This window comes from Vanessa cardui, chromosome 28 (assembly GCF_905220365.1).
Source record: "Vanessa cardui chromosome 28, ilVanCard2.1, whole genome shotgun sequence".
Lineage (NCBI taxonomy): Eukaryota > Metazoa > Arthropoda > Insecta > Lepidoptera > Nymphalidae > Vanessa > Vanessa cardui.
Window position 1 is genome coordinate 3,394,909 of NC_061150.1, and position 18,680 is coordinate 3,413,588.

General features: G+C 39.7%; 1 protein-coding gene across 3 annotated transcripts in view; it reads right to left on the reverse strand.

The window, feature by feature from the left end:
- The window catches only part of LOC124541402 (protein mahjong), a 39,754-nt gene that overhangs the window by 8,805 nt on the left and 12,269 nt on the right, over positions 1-18,680 (reverse strand). For 2 of the 3 annotated variants that reach the window (XM_047119255.1, XM_047119253.1), the window contains exons 7-24: positions 18,095-18,190; positions 17,113-17,220; positions 16,053-16,138; positions 14,137-14,304; positions 12,585-12,718; positions 11,277-11,388; positions 10,037-10,173; positions 9,502-9,586; positions 8,040-8,200; positions 7,013-7,143; positions 6,917-6,919; positions 6,185-6,276; positions 5,570-5,692; positions 3,492-3,645; positions 2,565-2,710; positions 964-1,164; positions 752-891; positions 276-500 (exon numbers count right to left, since the gene is read on the reverse strand). In XM_047119255.1, the coding sequence (XP_046975211.1) occupies positions 276-500; positions 752-891; positions 964-1,164; positions 2,565-2,710; positions 3,492-3,645; positions 5,570-5,692; positions 6,185-6,276; positions 6,917-6,919; positions 7,013-7,143; positions 8,040-8,200; positions 9,502-9,586; positions 10,037-10,173; positions 11,277-11,388; positions 12,585-12,718; positions 14,137-14,304; positions 16,053-16,138; positions 17,113-17,220; positions 18,095-18,190 (2,302 nt within the window). The remainder of the gene's footprint in view (positions 1-275; positions 501-751; positions 892-963; positions 1,165-2,564; positions 2,711-3,491; positions 3,646-5,569; positions 5,693-6,184; positions 6,277-6,916; positions 6,920-7,012; positions 7,144-8,039; positions 8,201-9,501; positions 9,587-10,036; positions 10,174-11,276; positions 11,389-12,584; positions 12,719-14,136; positions 14,305-16,052; positions 16,139-17,112; positions 17,221-18,094; positions 18,191-18,680) is intronic. The other variant, XM_047119254.1, reaches the window with a different exon arrangement.

Below are 18,680 nucleotides of genomic sequence, written 5' to 3' on the forward strand. Positions count from 1 at the left end.
TTTTTTTCTTTTTTAGGCCTGCGCACGTCGACAAATCAACTTCCCATTCGAGTCCACAGTCATCTTATCATAATATTATTATGAGAATATTGAACAAGTGATATGTGGGTGTTACCTACCCAAGAAATCTTCCAAAACATGCTCTGTAGTTCATTCAAACGGTACGACTAAACAGGTATATATTTTTTTTTTCTTTTTAATAATTTTAATACTACTGTCACTAATCTGCACCTCCTGCCGTCGGAATGAACCAGACTCCGGTCTCGACTACTCACTCGAACAAGTTAAACTGCGGGCACGTGACGACGGGGTTCTTGCAGAGCGCGTGCTGGTTGTAGAGGTACTCGGTGATGATGGAGTGCAGCGTGACGCGCGGGGGGGACGGCGGCCGGTCGCCGCCCGCCGCGCTCAGCTGCTTCTGCAGGGAGCGCTTGTGCTCGGAGCCCGGCGTCAGGGCCGTCCCTTGCACTGGCGAAGACAAGGCAGGGTTTTGGACTTTTCTGGAAGTTCCGATAGTTATATTAATGTACAAGTTTTTATACTCTGTAATATTTTTAGCTTTTGAGTTTATGACTCTTTTACCAATGTGGAATCTAAACTTGCCTTGCTTCTACGCTTACATATTCGAAGTGATAATCAAATTCAGCTACTTAACTTAATATAAGTATCGGACTTAGGGATCGAACCTAAGCTAGCCTCTAGCGTCGACACTAGGGAGGCGCGAAGTAAGGAGTAGAGAAAGCGAACTGACCTCAGCTTGATGACGGTGGGCATGGGGCTGTCGTCGTGGTGTGCGTGCGCGTGCGCGTGCGAGTGCGCGTGCGCGTAGGCGTGGTCCAAGCTGTCGCGGTGCAGCGCGCCGCAGCTGCCGGCGCGCACGGACAGGCGGGGCTGCGGGCAGAGCGCGGTCAGGGCGGGCTATGCGGGCGGGGCGGGGGGGGGGGGGTGGCCGGTCGCACTCACCCGCGAGGGCGTGGCGGGCGTGTAGACGGGCGGCGGGGGCGGCGGCGGCGCGGGCGCGGCGGGCGCGGGCGGCGGCAGGCGCGCCTCGCGCACGAGCGCGGCGGCGCTGTCGCGCAGGCCGCGCGCGCGCAGGTGCTCGGCCACGAGCTGCAGCAGCTGCCGCTCGTTGTAGCTGATGCGCGTCTGCGCAACCACGTTCGCCTGCAACCGGAAGTGCACACTATACGACGACCTCCGTGGTCGAGTGGTGTGTACACCGGTTTTCATGGGTACGCCACTCTGAGGTCCCGGGTTCGATTCCCGGCCGAGTCGATGTAGATTACCATTAGTTTTCTATGTTGTCTTGGGTCTGGGTGTCTGTGGTACCGTCGTTACTTCTGATTTCCATAACACAAGTGCTTCAGCTACTTACATTGGGATCAGAGTAATGTATGTAATGTTTTCTCAAATTTATTTATTATTTATATATACAAATGTGTATGGCTAAGTATAGGCGTATATATGTTGACTTCCAAGCAGGATACATTAATTGAAATAATTGTATTTAATTAACATGACGTTGTATTTTTTTAAATGTTAAAAAAGAGTAACCACTGAGTTCCTTGCCGGTTCTTCTCGGTGGAATCTACTTTCCGAACCGGTGGTAGCTTCGCTTAATTGTAAAATGACGATTCAAAAGTGCTTATAAAAGCCTACTTGAATAAAGTTTATTTTGATTTTGATTTTTGACTATGCTAAGATTTACACAACCAATCGAACGACGGTGACGTGTGAGGTGGGCCAATAGGACAGGCCCGGACTTCGCCCCGGCAGTGAGCCCCCGCCGTCCGGAGGCACGCGGCGGCACGGCCGCATCTTTATACTTAGATTAGCAATAGTCCAGACGGGTGCATTGTGTAAACACCATAAATAAATAATTTTGTTTTTTAAAATGTGTTTCTCTTATTAAACAACCGGAAATGCACACTATATGCTAACATGTATCGATGTGAGAAATAGTAAAGCGAATAGTTTAAGCTAAAAGATAAAAGTAAAGTAACAGTCTGTAAATTACCCACTGCTGGGCTAAGGTCTCCTCTCCCACTAAGGAGAGGATTTGCAACATATTCCACCACGCTGTTCTAATGTAAAGTGTAAAGCAAAGTAACAGCCTGTAAATTTCCCACTACTGAGATAAGGCCTCCTCTTCCATTAAGGAGAGGGTTTGGAACATATTCCACCGCGCTGTTCCAATGTGGTTTGGTGGAATGCACATGTGGCAAAATTTCGATGAAATTAGACACATGCAGGTTTCCTCACGATGTTTTCCTTCACCGCCGAGCACGAGATGAATTATGAACACAAATTAAGCACATATATATAGCGGTGCTTGCCTGGGTTTGAACCCGCAATCATCGGTTAAGATGCACGCGTTCTAACCACTGGGCCATCTCAGCTCTCAGTTCTAATGTGGGTTGGTGGAATGCACATGTGGTAGATATTCGATTTCGGTTAAGATGCACGCGTGGTAACCACTGGGCTATCTCAGCTCCTCCTATAGCTAACATTACTTTTTTATAAGAATGAAAAGTCATGGTGAAATAAATCCACTCCGCACTTACCCTGTGTATATTCGCCAGCGAGGTCTCAAACTCGGCGCCCATGTGCTTGCTCTTGCCGGAGACTCGTTCCAGCAGCTCCAGCGCGTACTTCTGGAACATCACGTGTTCCTGTCGTTTCTCCTGGAGTATCGGGTCTCGCATCAGCACTGGAACGTTAGTAACTCACTTAAACAGCTATATATTACATGTAATCGATTATATAAAAAAGTTGTAGTATAGAGCATTTCAATAAAATAAAAGTATGTATGTTTACATCAATATTTGATATTTATATAAATTAAGGGGTTGTTTATCTTTTTCCTGCTTCCATTGGAAAAGGCTATATATCCTTATATTATATACTAAAGCGTTTTGAAAAAACGCACTGCATCTTAAAGTATATTTTTTTTAAAAATTGATTAATTATTTTTTCAGATCGTCATAGGATACAAAAGGCGTCATTATTAGTATACTCTAGTTAATTAATAGGCTATTTGACTGCTCTTAAAATACGTTTTATATTATTTAATTGAGGTTAAGGAACCAATATAATCATTCACTTCCTTATAAGAACCCAGTAAAAAATATATTAAAATTGCATATTTAAATAGTGCGCGAAAACGCTAGTTGGACAGTATGGCGCTGCAATGGGGGTCGATGACGTCACTTGCCTGTATTTGAATCTGTGGTATATATAGTAAGCAAGCAAGGTTAACGAGCAAGTGACTTCATCATAAGCCCGGCCAATCAGGAGTATTTTGTGTCACGTGACAAACATTTAAAAAAGTGCATTTTTATTTATGAATTAATTATGTACTATTTTCAACCTTCGTTAATATAACCATTTTTAAACTAATGATATATACTAATCACAATAATTGAGACTTTATTTTTCGCATTGACAAAAAGTCAAATGTTGTGAATAATTTGTCCTGCAACGCTACGCACCCTGCAGATGCGACGTGGTGAAGAGCGGCAGCTTGGAGATGATCTGGCGCACGGTGGGGCAGCGCGCCAGCCCCGCCAGCGCGCGGCACGCCAGCCCGCGGAGCCGGTCCGCGTCCGTGATGGGGGACTTCACCATCATCATCGACAGCAGCACCTGCGTCACGGGCAGAGGGCACTAAAAACTCCATTGAAATGTTGCTATTTCAATGGAGTTTTTAAATATTGTAATATGTCTTTAAATGAGTTTTTAAGCTATTGCATGGCTTATATCGCGGGCTTTGAGCGCAGCGAACGAATCAAGAAATTCCGTAACGAAAATAATCCGAACACTTTGTCTAATATCCTTTCAGTTCGGCAGACTTCGGTGCGGTGTTTGTATGCGTCCGCAAATAAGTTATGCCAGCGATTAGTTGGTAAATGGTAATGATATGCAATAGCTTACAGCAGCACCTGCGTCACGGACAGAGGGCACTAAAAACTCCATTGAAATGTTGCTATTTCAATGGAGTTTCTAAATATTGTAATATGTCTTTAAATGAGTTTTTAAGCTATTGCATGGCTTATATCGCGGGCTTTGAGCGCAGCGAACGAATCAAGAAATTCCGTAACGAAAATAATCCGAACACTTTGTCTAATATCGTTTTAGTTAAGCAGACTTCGGTGCGGTGTTTGTATGCGTCCGCAAGTGAGTTGTGCCAGCGATTAGTTGGTAAATGGTAATGATATGCAATAGCTTTAAGGTAGAAATCATTCAATGCAATCATGTGCACTAGAAGGAAGGATAAACTTATAACGCCAAGATTCCGACTTCGGAAAGTCAATAAATTTAATTTCTTGGGGCAATAAAACTTCTTGGGGCAAGATACCCGTTTCTATATCAGTATAGAAAAAAATTCAGAATTACATAGACATTTTTAACTTTACAACAACAACAACAGCAGCCTATAAATTCCCACTGCTGGGCTAAAGGCCTCCTCTCCCTTTGAGGAGAAGGTTTGGAACATATTCCACCACGCTCTTCCAATGCGGGTTGGTAGAATGCAATTGTGGCAGAATTTCGATGAAATTAGACACATGCAGGTTTCCTCACGATGTTTTCCTTTACCGCCGAGCACGAGATGAATTATAAAGACAAATTAAGCACATGAATCAGCGGTGCTTGCCTGGGCTTGAACCCGCAATCATCGGTTAAGATGCACGCGTTCTAACCACTGGGCCATCTCAACTCATGGCTAACTTTTCTAATATATAAGCAATACTACCATATAATATTCCCACATACATGGTAGTCTTTTTGATGGTAAAGATCGACAAGCAAATAGACTACATCCAGGCATTGGTGCTGTAGGAAACATTAAGCAATCCTTACATCTCCAGTGCACAATGAATCTTGGTAACTAAGATTTTTATGTCCATTACGCCTGTAGTTACTGGGTCAGTTCAGCTCTCAAATTATATCTGATGAGCTTGTGGTATCTATCCAAGTGAGCTTGCATGAAGCCCTACCACCGACTACTAGATAATACTCTAAGTGCATGCTTATTATTAGAAAAATATTTGTTATTATTGGATAAAACAAAGTCGCTTACCACTGTCTGTCCCTATGTATGCTTAGGTCTTAAAAATTACGCAACGAATTTCGACGCGGTTTTTTTAAATAGATAGTGATTCGAGAGGAAGCTTTTTGTATATAATACATGGAAGATATAGTATAGAAACAACAAAAACATACATAGTATTTTTTTTATAGTATAGGTTGGCGGACGAGCATATGGGCCACCTGATGGTAAGTGGTCACCATCACCCATAGACAATGACGCTGTAAGAAATATTAACTACCTTACATCGTCAATGCGCCACCAACCTTGGAAACTAAGATGTTATGTCCCTTGTGCCTGTAGTTACACTGGCTCACTCACCCTTCAAAACAGAACCGTAGAATAACTGATGAGTGGGTGGTACCTACCTAGACGGGTTTGCACAAAGCCCTACCACCAAGTAAATAGTACATTTAGTATCAGCATTTGGTCGCTAGTTTAAAATGATATATAGTTTAATTTATTTCCCGTATAACGCACCATGATTCCGTTGTTCGTGCGCACACTCTCCCACACCTTCTGTATGACGTCCTCGTACGACTTGGCGGTCGTCTTCTTCTTACTGGAACCCGTTATCGAAAAGCGAGTCGTCGAAGCGCCCGCCTGGGTATTTAAAACAATATTTAATATGGATATCCGTATATCATGTTTAGCGTGTAAATTTCCCACAGCTGGGCTAAGGCCTTCTTTGAGAAGAAGATTAAGAGCATATTCCACAATGCGGGTCGGTTAGTCACATTTACAATTTCCTTTAAATTAGACACATGCAGGTTTCCTCACGATGTTTACCTTCATCGCTGATCAGGACAGAATTATAAACTCACTAAATTCAGTGGTGCTTACTTGGTTTTGAACTCGTAAAGACTTTGTATATTTTAATGATGAAAGAGAATATATATACACACATAACTGCTAGCAGTTTTAAAATTTGTTTTTATATTTAATCTTTCCATTTATGATATAAAAAAACAAAAGACGATTACATATTTTCTAAATTAAATGACAATTCAATTAGATTTCGTCCAAAAAAAAATTTGTGATGCACATAAAAAAAAGTAAAAAAAAAAAAAAAAAGTATTCGCAGTGGGTACGTACGCGCTGCACGGGCGCGCACACGCAGTTGACGAGCACGTTGAGAGCGGCGCGCTGCACCTCCGGCTCCGGCACGATGTCGCCGTCCGCCGCGCCTTCGCACCCACACATGAGCGGACGCACGCACGCACACACACGCACGCACACACAGCGGGACACCGACTCGATTTTGATGAACATTTCGTAATTCTACCCGTGTGTGCGGCGAGTGTTACACTCACTAGCGTACTTTTAACGTATAACAAACGTACATACACACATACGCGTTTTGATATTGTATGTAATTACATTTCTGGGGATGATTTTATTTGGGTTTTCATATTATTGTATGGTAATGAAATTGTTTCCATTTTAAATAGTCCAGTAAGTATTTTATAAGGAATTTCAATTCCTATCTATCCCATCAATTTAGAGTAAACATATAACTTGAGAGGTCTGGATCGAACCTAGACCGCTTGGATGCTGTTGAGATATAGTATTTAAATGGTCATTAAAAGACAAAAGCATAACCTGACTAGTATAGAAATAGACCACTTGGTGGTAAGTGGCCTAACCTAAACCGACCACCCACCATCAATACGCCGCGTAATCTAAGACATTATATCTCACGTGCCTCGTATATACACAGAATCACGGCAATACAACTAAAACGCGGCTATACGAAGAATTGTATTTATTTTTGTGTTTGTGGTACCACCGTCCGCCCCCCCAAATACTCGCATCAAGCGTTATTACCATCTGTAATAATATTTGGTAGATGCATTAATGAGCACACGACACCCCTGTGCGACTAGCTCGCTACCGTCGTCGACGGCAGGTGTCACCACTCACCGAGCACGATGTGCACGCCGGTGGTGAGGTCGGCGTCCCGCATGTCGATCTTCTCGGTGAGTAGAAGCTGCACCCGCGGAGCCACGCAGCACACGGACACAACGTCCAACGCCGAGCGAACTGTCTCCGCCCTGGAATACACAAACACACACATACAGACCATCGATTATGGAGATGCGGGTTCAAACCCAGGCAAGCACTTCTGAATATTCATTTGCTTAATTAGTGTTTATAATTCATCTCGTAGTCGGCGGTGAAGGAAAACATCGTGAATAAACCTGCATGTGTCTAATTTCATCGAAATTCTGCCACATGTGTATTTCACCAGCTCGCATTGGAACAGCGTGGTGGAATATACCTTTACTAATACTTCCATACCTTCTTCTCAAAGGGAGAGTAGCGTCTTAGCCCAGCAGTTGTTATACATACAGACCATCGATTATGAAGTATAGCTGATTATAGAGATCTCTCGGAGATATTATGATAAAAAAATTAAAGACATTTTAGGGATACATGAAATTTAAAACAATCACCGGTTCTTAATGCAGAATTTACCAAGAGCCGATAAGATTACTTAATTTATACTAAAACTATAAATGCCAAAGTAACTTTGTCTATTTACAAATAGACAAAGTTTTTTTTCATTGCCAAACCCCTGCACCTATTTTGATAAAATTGGAACTCCGAGGATTGACTTAGGCTACTTTTTAGAGTATTAACCTGACGAACAACCCTTAAAACACAAGCGAGCAAGGCGGGCGGCAATTAGTGTAAAATATATTCCACTAACAAGCATTGGTGGAATATGTTCCAAACTTAATTAGAAAGGAGGCCTTAGCCCAGTAGTGATAAATTTATAGGCTATTTTTTTTATTTTTTTTTATGGAATAGGTGGCAAACGAGCAGTCACTCACCTGATGGAAAGTGACTACCACCGCCCATCGACATCTGCGACACCAGGGGGCTTGCAGGTCGCCGTCCTTTGAGAAAGGAGTACGCTCTTTTCTTGAAGGTTCGAAGATGTTACCTGCCGTTGAAGTTCCAGTCGTAGGCGTAGCCCACGACCTGCAGCAGCAGCGCCACGCCGCCCAGCTCCAGGAGCTCGTCGACGGGCGGCCAGCGCGCCCACGCCGCGCCCTGCACCAGCTCGATCAGTTCCTGGATCTCCTCCGGGGTCGACTTCGACGCCTGGAACGTGCAGCAACGCATGCAGCAACGATCAAATACGTGCCAACCGACTACATTGCTTTTTTGTTTTTTTAATTACGCTGTAAAAACGCTTTACGCGCTTCCCCCACGTGATGGAAAGTGGGGGGGGGACTCCCCGGAGCCCTGAACGCCGAGTGCGCCCAAGCACACCGGGTTTACCCACTAAAAACTTTTTTTTCTATTAGATAAGAATCATATTTTATTGTATAACTTTATTACTCATTAGCTTCTTTCTCACTTAAATGTATATGCATGTGGTGTTTGTCTACACAAAGTTACAAATTGTTAATATTTACGTAGCTTTATTATAATTGTAACGTATCAACCCATTTGATTTGTAACTTGACGAACCTTAAATAAATAAATAAATAAATAAAAAACCAGCGGTACCCTGTCCGTCTTTCGGCGGACGCCACGGGATCGCTTACGCATGCTATCGTGACGCTCTGACGGATAACAATATAAATATAGTTTGTTCGCGTTAAGAATGCTGTAAGTTGTCATTGTTTACCGGCTTTACTCCGCCCCCTGACCAATCAAATCGTTTTTAACAGCAGGGTGAAGGTGTATGCATATTTGTGTTAAAATTCCAACAAATTATATTTGTTTAAAGACTAAATATAATGAATTTAAAAAATACACATTAAAGTAAAAAATCGAATCGGGGTGTTTCAACCGACTACATAGCTAAAGTGCTCATTTTATTATTAATTAATATTTCCATTAAAATATAATTTATACATAGTATATAGTAAGAACGCGTGCATCTTAACCGATGATTGCGTGTTCAAACCCAGACAAGCACCACTATATATATGTGATTAATTTATGTTTATAATTCGTCTCGTGCTCGGCGTTGAAGGAAAATATCGTGAGGAAACCTGAATGTGTCTAATTTCATCGAAATTCTGCCACATGTGCATTCCCCTAACAGCATTGGAACAGCGTGGTGGAATACGTTCCAAACCCCTCTCCTTAATGGAAGAGGAGGCCTTATCTCTTTATTTTACTTTACTTTATATGGAGTCAATATATATATTTATAAATTTGTTTGAATAAGAGTACTAGCGGAATTTTTTTGGAGATCATTTTAATAACGAAAAAAAAAATGCGTGTTCATATTTTCAGATAAAAAGTTAAGACTTTAATTCAAGTAAACAATATGACTATATATTCTATGTAACTAATTACAAAAATTAACTCGTATTTTGTCTATTATCAATTTATGTTTAAAATTTGTAAATTGCGTGCGTGTTGTAAGACATAATTACGACACTTACTTTGTACGGAGGTGGTTCGGGAACATTATCGCCTTGTTGTCTCGCTACCTGAGCGGCGCGTATCCTCAAATGAGCCTCAAAGTATCTGAAAAATATTACAAAAAGTACTATAAACATTGCCACACATTTAGCAAATTATGCTATCTGTACCGAATTATCTTACAATAACAATATTAATAGTTATGCTATCTGTACTATGAACGAAGCGTTAATTTCAGACGCAGCGTACGTCTTGTCATCGTGTAATGTGTGTCTACAGTGTATAAGTGTGCGTGTGTGTGTGTGAGTGTGTGTGCGTGCGTGTGCGTGTGTGTGAGTGTGTGAGTGTGTGAGTTTGAGTGTGTGTGTGCGCGCGGGTGTGTGTGCGTGCGTATGTGTTTGTGTGTGTGTTTGTGTGTGTGTGTGTGTGTGTGTGTGTGTTTGTGTGTGTGTGTGTGTGTGTGTGTTGTTTTTGTGTGAGTGTGTGTGTGCGCGCGCGCGCGTGTGTGTGTGTTTGTGTGTGTGTGTGTGTCTGTGTGTGTGTGCGCGTGCGTACCTGCGCAGCGCGACGCACACGTGGCGCACGATCTGGCGCGCGGCGCACGTCTCGTCGTCGGAGACGCGCGACTCCTCCTCCTCCGAGCCGAGGATCGGCAGCGTCGAGATCACGTTGTACAGCTTGCGGAGACCGTCCTGGGGAGAGAGCGCCGTTAAAGCTAAATTTTACAATTTAGCTTCACTTAATTGTAAAATGACGATTCAAAAGTGCTTATAAAAGCCTACTTGAATAAAGTTTATTTTGATTTTGATTTTGAATCAAAAAGCATGGAGACGGACACGACGCCTCAACATCCATTCATAAGAATATGCCAATTTCCTGAGCATAGACAATATATAGATCTTGAATAGTCTACGATACTCATTGAGGATTTGTGAAAAAAAAAATACATTTTAACGAAGAAATTTAGCCGACCAAGTACATATAGAATATGTAAAAATAAATTTTGTATATTTTTACTCGTACTACGGTTGCAATGGACAATCATGATGATAATCATTAGAGATAACACGTATATCCGTTAACTATACGGAATCCTGCCTATCCGGCCGCTAAAATAACATCCGGCCGAATACAGGATAGCTACTACCATACGAATTAAATAAGAAATTCTGGATAGAAGAAACATATTTTGAAGTAATTATTGGCTTTGTTTAGTTAGTCATAGTATAACTTAACTTAAATAATTTTAGTTTTCAATTTTTAATCACACAATAGTCTCTAAAATGATGTAACTCAAGGAAAATGAATGAATTAGTACTAACACTGCACTAAGGGAAAATTGTGGTAAATAAATAATAACATCTTTACATCTAGAGGTAGCAGGCAGTTGGGTTTTTCATCATAAATAAATATCCGGCGATTCGGCTAAGAGCAGAGATGGCCCAGTGGTTAGAACGCGTGCATCTTAACCGATGATTGCGGGTTCAAACCCAGGCAAGCACCGCTGATTCATGTGCTTATAATTTGTCTTTATAATTCATCTCGTGCTCAGCGGTAAAGGAAAACATCGTGAGGAAATCTGCATGTGACAAATTTCATAGAATATCTGCCACATGTGTATTCCACCAACGCGCATTGGGACAGCGTGGTGGAATATGTTCCAAACCTTCTCCTTAAAGGAAGAGGAGGGCTTTAGCCCAGCAGTGGGAATTTACAGGCTGTTGTTGTCTCACCAAGAATTCGACAGCAACACAATACACTGACAAAATAATGATGATGATGTATGGTAGGTCACCTGGTTATCAAACTCCTCGAGTATGACACGGAACTGGAACGAGAGACCGAAGAACATGGTCGCATGACAGCGGCCCGAGTCGTGCGAGCATTCTAGGAGCCACAGCGCGTACCTGAAGCGAAAGACAATTTAAACTAAGTCTTAATCATAGTGAGGATCTATAAAGTATAAAATAATAAAGTACGACACAACTAAGATGTCGCATCGGCAAAATTCGTAAAACCGATCTCATCCGAATTAAGTATAGTACGACACAAATGAGATGTAGCATCGGAAAATGCAATGGAATGAAAATAAAACCGATTACTGCCGATTTACACGACCAATAGAAATAGCTCCCTATCGCGCCATTCGACGCTATACGTCGCTATAGATTCTCGCGTCAGAGAAAGCAAGTGCATGTAAATCGACGTGTCAAATTGACGAATATATTAGGTCATACGATATTACAAGTTATTACGTTTGTGCAAAGATCATATTCACATGAGAAATAAATATTGATAATTTGGGATGGCGTACTCAATTCGGATGTGATCGGTTTTACGAATTTTGCCGATGCTACATCTAAGTTGTGTCGTACTATACGCTATCCCAAATTATCAATATTTACTTCTTATGTGAATATGATCTTTGCACAAGCGTAAACTTGTAATACCACATGACCTAATATATTTGTCAATTTGACACGTCGATTTACATGCACTTGCTTTCTCGGGTTGAAGTGACGCGAGAATCAATCGACGAATAGCGTCGAATAGCGCGATAGGGAGCTATTTCTATTGGTTTTATAAATCGGCATTAATCGGTTTTATTGAATTTGACGATGCTATATCTAAGTTGAGTCGTACTATACATATAGTTATACATACTTTAACTTACTACTTATATAAACTTTAATGTTACTTTCAAAATTCCGATAACAGTTTCGTCGACGTTCAAAGCGCCATTTTTTCGCATACCATGTGTTCGGTTTATTTAGGCATGTTAAAGAAACTTCTTTGATTTTGCTAAATACTTTTATCTGAAGACACAGGTGTTACAAGGCAAGAAATCGTAGCGGAATGATAATCAAATTTAAAATGTAAACGAAGGAACTTAAGTACATAGATAAAAAAATGATTACAACTTTATGAATTAGAATATCGTGGTTCATATAGACAAAATGTCATGTAAAATAAATGTAGTGGAGAATGTGTGGACCTGCCACACGTAGGCTCCAACACCATGGATCAATCAAGCTCTCGACTCGAGTCAAGGAAACATTTGAAGTTGATCTATCTGAATGCTAAGGGTATACAGCGCACTCACTTGACGAGGTCGGCGAGAGTGTGTCGCGGCATGAGGCACACGCGCTCCATGGCGTCCTCGCAGTACGCCAGGTAGTACAGGCAGATGGACACGCCCGTCGCCGCCACCGACGGACGGGGCACCTCGAGGAACTTCTGAAACCACAATTATATATATATATATATGTAAAATATATATTTCGCAAAAAATTAATGTTGGAAGCGTTATTGTGATTGGGATATCTTTATTGTTGTTGTTTTTGAACTGTTATATTTTGCTTAATTTTGTGAATTTATGGTATTATCTCTAAGAATCCTATATTGTCATTTGTGTGTATTTAGTATTCGTTTTCTACTTCATTTATTTTTTATTTTTTTATCAATTGTCTAAATGTTAAATAATTAATAAGCGTGTTATTATTGCAGTCTGTAGTATTTATTGAATAGAGTATAGTTAAAAATTGTTATTGGAGGCTAACGTAACTATTAATGCTGTATATACCTATTAAGTGTTTGAAGTTGTATCTGTCTTTTTTCTGTATTCTTGTTTTAAGTGTTATATTTCAAATACTGTGGTGTATCGATTAAATAAATAAATAAATAAATATGTTAGATTATGAATTTACAGATATACAACTTCATTTATTAGAAAGACAATAACACACAATGTGATTAAGTGTTATAGATTATCAGTCGCCAGCGGCAGAAGTGTGTACTGATTGAACTAGTAAAAACAACACAACAACAGTCTGGAAATTCCCACTGCTTGGCTAAAGGCCTCCTCTCCCTTTCTAGGTATCCATTTCTATAATAAAATTCCGCAGACATTTTTAACTTTACCGTCTCGAAAATTCAAATCGTTTATACAAAATACATTGGTAAAAAAGGCGTATTATTCGATACAAGATTTTGTAGATGATAAAAAAGCGTGGAATTAATACCTGTTGACCTCCAGGCAGGATATATTAATTTAAATAACTGTATTAACTAACATGACTGTATTTTTTTTAAATGTTGAAAAAGAGTAACTACTGAGTTTATTGCCGGTTCTTCTCGGTAGAATCTACTTTCCGAACCGGTGGTAGATTCAAAAGTGCTTGTAAAAGCCCACTTGAATAAAGTATACTTTGATTTTGATTTTTGAGGAGAAGGTTTGGAACATATTCCACCGCGCTGTTCTAATGCGAGTTGGTGGAATACGCATGTGGCAGAATTTCTATGAAATTTGTCAAAAAAATGTGTACAAAGGGATAATATATGTAAATATTGTATTAATAATTTAATATATGTAAATGAATAACAATTTTAGTATTTCTTATATGACTTTTTGCTATCTTATTTGTATTTATCGAATTAGAGTAGCTGTAAGTCATAATTATTTGCAAACTACAAGCATTAAGGTCATTATTTTGGGTGGATCCACTTTTTTTTTTAAATTTAAAACCTGACAACCCCGGCTTCGCACGAGTGCAACACTGATACTAAATATGTTACAAAATATCTTACAACATTCACTCATTAGATAATACATAGCGCTTCCATTGCAGTGCATGTTAATTTGGAGTAGTTGATACCTGTAGTCCGCCCATGTTGATGAAGTCGATTGAGAACTTCTTATGGCACAGCAGCGCTGCGAGGTACTTGAGGGCCTCGAAGGCGAGCCTCGAGTCCCGGGACTCGCGCACGTTGAGATAGCCCAGGATCAGGCCCAGGGCATTCTTCTCGAACACGTGCGACAGGAACTGGAAGGGGAAGGGGTATGCTGAGACCATGATAGCAAAATTCTCATGTAAAAACTAGTATAAATAAATAAATATAAAAAAAAGTAAAGTAACAGCCTGTGAATTTCCCACTGCTGGGCTAAGGCCTCCTCTGCCATTAAGGAGAGGGTTTGGAACATATTCCACCACGCTGTTCCAATGCGGGTTGGTGGAATGCACATGTGGCAGAATTTCGATGAAATTAGACACATGCAGGTTTCCTCACGATGTTTTCCTTCACCGCCAAGCACGAGATGAATTATAAACACAAATTAAGCACATATATATAGTGGTGCTTGCCTGGGTTTGAACCCGCATTCATCGGTTAAGATGCACGCGTTCTAACCACTGGGCCATCTCAGCTCGATAAATAAATATAAATAATTTAAATATTTAAAAATAGGTTACATAAGTATTATTTATCTATTCAATCTGCGTAAATACTATTTCCTATATTATCATACTATTAGTATTTATTTATTAAGTATTATATTTTATGTGCGTAAGTTTTATTTTTATATTATATGTTTAGTATAACTTTCTGCTATATATATATATATATATAATTTTATTTATATAATTATTTGGTATATATAATACATATGTATTTATTAAACTTATATATATGTATTTTGTTATATGTAGGTATAATATTTGTATTATTTAAGAATTAATTCTTAGCTGTTTAAGAATAAAACATGCTTGTTTGCACCATCCCGTTTCCCACAAACAAATTCTTACTCTAAAGGGTTGTCTGTAAGAGATTGCTTTAAGCAATAAGACCGCCTTTGCACGCTTCTCTTTTTGTTATATGTTTCTTGTAATGTTATGTACACTGTATTTTTGTCTTTTGTGTGCAATAAAGTGTTTATAAATAAAATAAAAAAAATAAATATGAGACAACATCACATACATTACTCTGATCCCAATGTAAGTAGCTGAAGCACTTGTGTTATGGAAAATCAGAAGTAACGATACAAAAAACACCCAGACCCAAGACAACATAGAAAACTAATGATAGTCCATATCGACTCGTCCGGGAATCGAACCCGGTACCTCGGAGTGGCGTAACCTTGAAAACCGGTGTACACCCCACTCGACCACGGAGGTCGTGACGGAGGTCGTTGCCCAATTAGTGGTTTCGCTCGTGTTTTAGATTTTTTTGTCTTGTATCGGGCAAAAATAGTAGCCTATGTCCTTTCTTCGAGTTTAAGTTTGCCTCATAACAAATTTCATCAAATTCGGCTCAGCGATTCGACGCGTAACGAGATTTTCTTGCGAGAAAAAAGGGGTATGGTAAAGATGGATGGATTAGAAGGAAAAGAAGAGGAGAATAACATTATTTATTTATTATTTTTTTTATATATATTAATATTACACTTTATTTATATCTGCTCTGTACACCCCTACCCCTTTCTATAACTGTTTTCTTCTACCTTAAGATCGCCTCTTGTACATTTTTCATCTAACCGTGTATATGTGATTTATTTACTGGTGTACAATAGTTTTTTTTTTTGATAAGTAAAATTTCACTCATCAATATAATAAATAAATAATCACTGCATATATACTACACTAATATATATACTCTCAAACGCACAAGCACACGTATACACGTGTAACACACACATACAAGAATAATCTGTGTACACACACACATACAGTCACACAGTACAGTAACACACACATACAGGTATAATATAGGAATGTAAGTGTCTATGTATGCTCACCTCCTGATACTCCCCCATCGGCGTCAGATACCTTAATATCAACATTTGTTTGGTCGCGTCTGTCGGTGGATGGATTTGTATATTGCCTGAAACATATAACAATTATATTACTGACCGATCAGTCGCAGCAGAGTCAGTCAAGGCAAATTACATATTAGCGCAGGCATGTGTTTAATCACACACACACTATTACTTCTGATATTTAATACTACGGCTTCTAAACTTTTTACGAATATAATTCACTTTAAATTATTACAAATAAAAGACAATTTAGATAAAAATAATATAGGATTAAAACTAGTACCAGATTTAATATTTAAATATATTACGTAAAGATTTTTTTAAATAGACAGACAAGCAAATGTGTCACTTGATGGCAAGCATTCACCGTCGTTCATAGACAATAATATCACTTTAAGAATTATTAAGCATTTTATACATTAAAAAGCACCACCAATCTTGGGTACTAAGACGTTGTTTCTTATGCATGTAGTTAAATTGACTCACTCATACTTAAAACCGGTTCAAACCGGTACACAACAATACCTACTGTTTTTTTAGCAGTAGAATATCTGATGAGTGGGTACAAAGCTCATCCACTAAGTAAATAGCATTGACTTAAATTATTTGCCATATGTTATCATTTTAAAAAGTTGTATAGTACGACACAAATTAGATGTAGCATCGGAAAATGCAATGGAATGAAAATAAAACCGATTACTGCCGATTTACACAACCAATAGAAATAGCTCCCTATCGCGCCATTCGACGCTACACGTCGCTATAGATTCACGCATCAGAGAAAGCGAGTGCATGTAAATCGACGCGTCAAATTGACGAATATATTAGGTCATATGATATTACAAGTTATTACGTTTGTGTAAAGATCATATTCGCATGACAAATAAATATTGATAATTTGGGATAGCGAACTCAATTCGGATGCGATCGGTTTTACGAATTTTGCCGATGCGACATCTAAGTTGTGTCGTACTATACTTGAATCCGGAAATCGTAATAACCGGTTATAACTGGTTTTAAGCAGTGAGTCTGCGCGCACCTATGACGTAGGTCTCCATCTCGGCCCAGCTGGAGTTGGATGACGTCTCGTGCGCGTGCGGGCGCGCCGGCGGCGACATCAGACCGCGCTCCGGGGACGCCATGCATACTGCGGGGACACAACCTTAACTATTAGTCAACTTTCTTAGAATACCATAGACCATAAAACAATAGACCGGGACTGGGCCAAATTGATTCTGACCCTTCGGTCAAAAAGAAAGGACGCGGTAGCCGAGACTACCTGGGAGGTCCGAATCCGGCTTGACCATTGTCCAAGCAGGAAGACTATCTCTTAAATTTCTTACACGATTTTCTAGCAATTAAAGTTAATCGAAAGTATGTTTGTTTATATGAGGGCGAGATGGCCCAGTGGTTAGAACGCGTGTATCTTAACAGATGATTGCGGGTTCAAATCCAGACAAGCACCATGAATATTCACGTACTGATTTCGTTTAAAATTCGCCTAGACCTCGGTGGTGAAGGAAAACACCGTGAGGCAACTTTCAACGAAATTCTGTCACATGCGAAGCCAAGCCGCATTGGAGAAGCGTGGTGGTAGGTTGATGTGGTAACAACAACAATAGCCTGTAAATTCCCACTGCTGGGCTAAAGGCCTCCTCTCCCTTCGAGAAGAAGGTTTTGGAACATATTCCACCACGCTGTTCCAATGCGGGTTGGTGGAATACACATGTGGCAGAATTTCTATGAAATTTGTCACATGCAGGTTTCCTCACGATGTTTTCCTTCACCGCTGAGCACGAGATGAATTATAAAGACAAATTAAGCATGAGCAAGATGTGGTAACCTTAGATGTTATTTCTCTTATGCCTATAGTTATTGGCGAAGGGCATTCAAACCGTAACACACAGCAATACTAAATATTACCACAGCTCCATCACCAAGTGATACATGGGTCCAAATCCTATTTTCCCATGAACAGAGATATAGTGAAAGTCTAAAGGTCATGGTATTGTCGCACTCACTGGTGTAACTCTTGACGGGAGTTTCTGGATCTTTGATGACGGGCGGGGTCTCATCCACTAACATGTCGCCCCCTCCGCCCTCGTCTTTGTCGCGATCTGAAAACATTCATTTATTATTATTTATTATACAAGTACTACAAATTAATGTGCGAAAAGATCATGAAATTCTTAATTGCTTACATATAAATATGTAATCGTAAAATTTCAAGTAAAAACTTTTTCTCGTAAACCTCTTTCTTTAAGGTGTATCGTTCTTCTACACTTATGTAGCAGAACGATACTCATTATCTGCAGTGTTTTGATTCGGGAAAAGGGCGGCGACACTTACACTTCTACTAATACGCAAAATATAAATAAAAATATATAACAAAATAGTATATTCTTTAACGTATAATATTATCTTTGGTTTATTTTTCTATTAGTATATTATTGTCTTTGCAGTAGATATTTAAGGAGAAAAAGAGCGGCTATATTTACAACTTTAAGTAATACGCAAGAATTTAAGGAAAAACTTTTTTTGATTAAAACCTCTTTGTTTTATTTAAACACGTGCCGTATTCGTTTGCAATAGTTATTTAGACCAGAA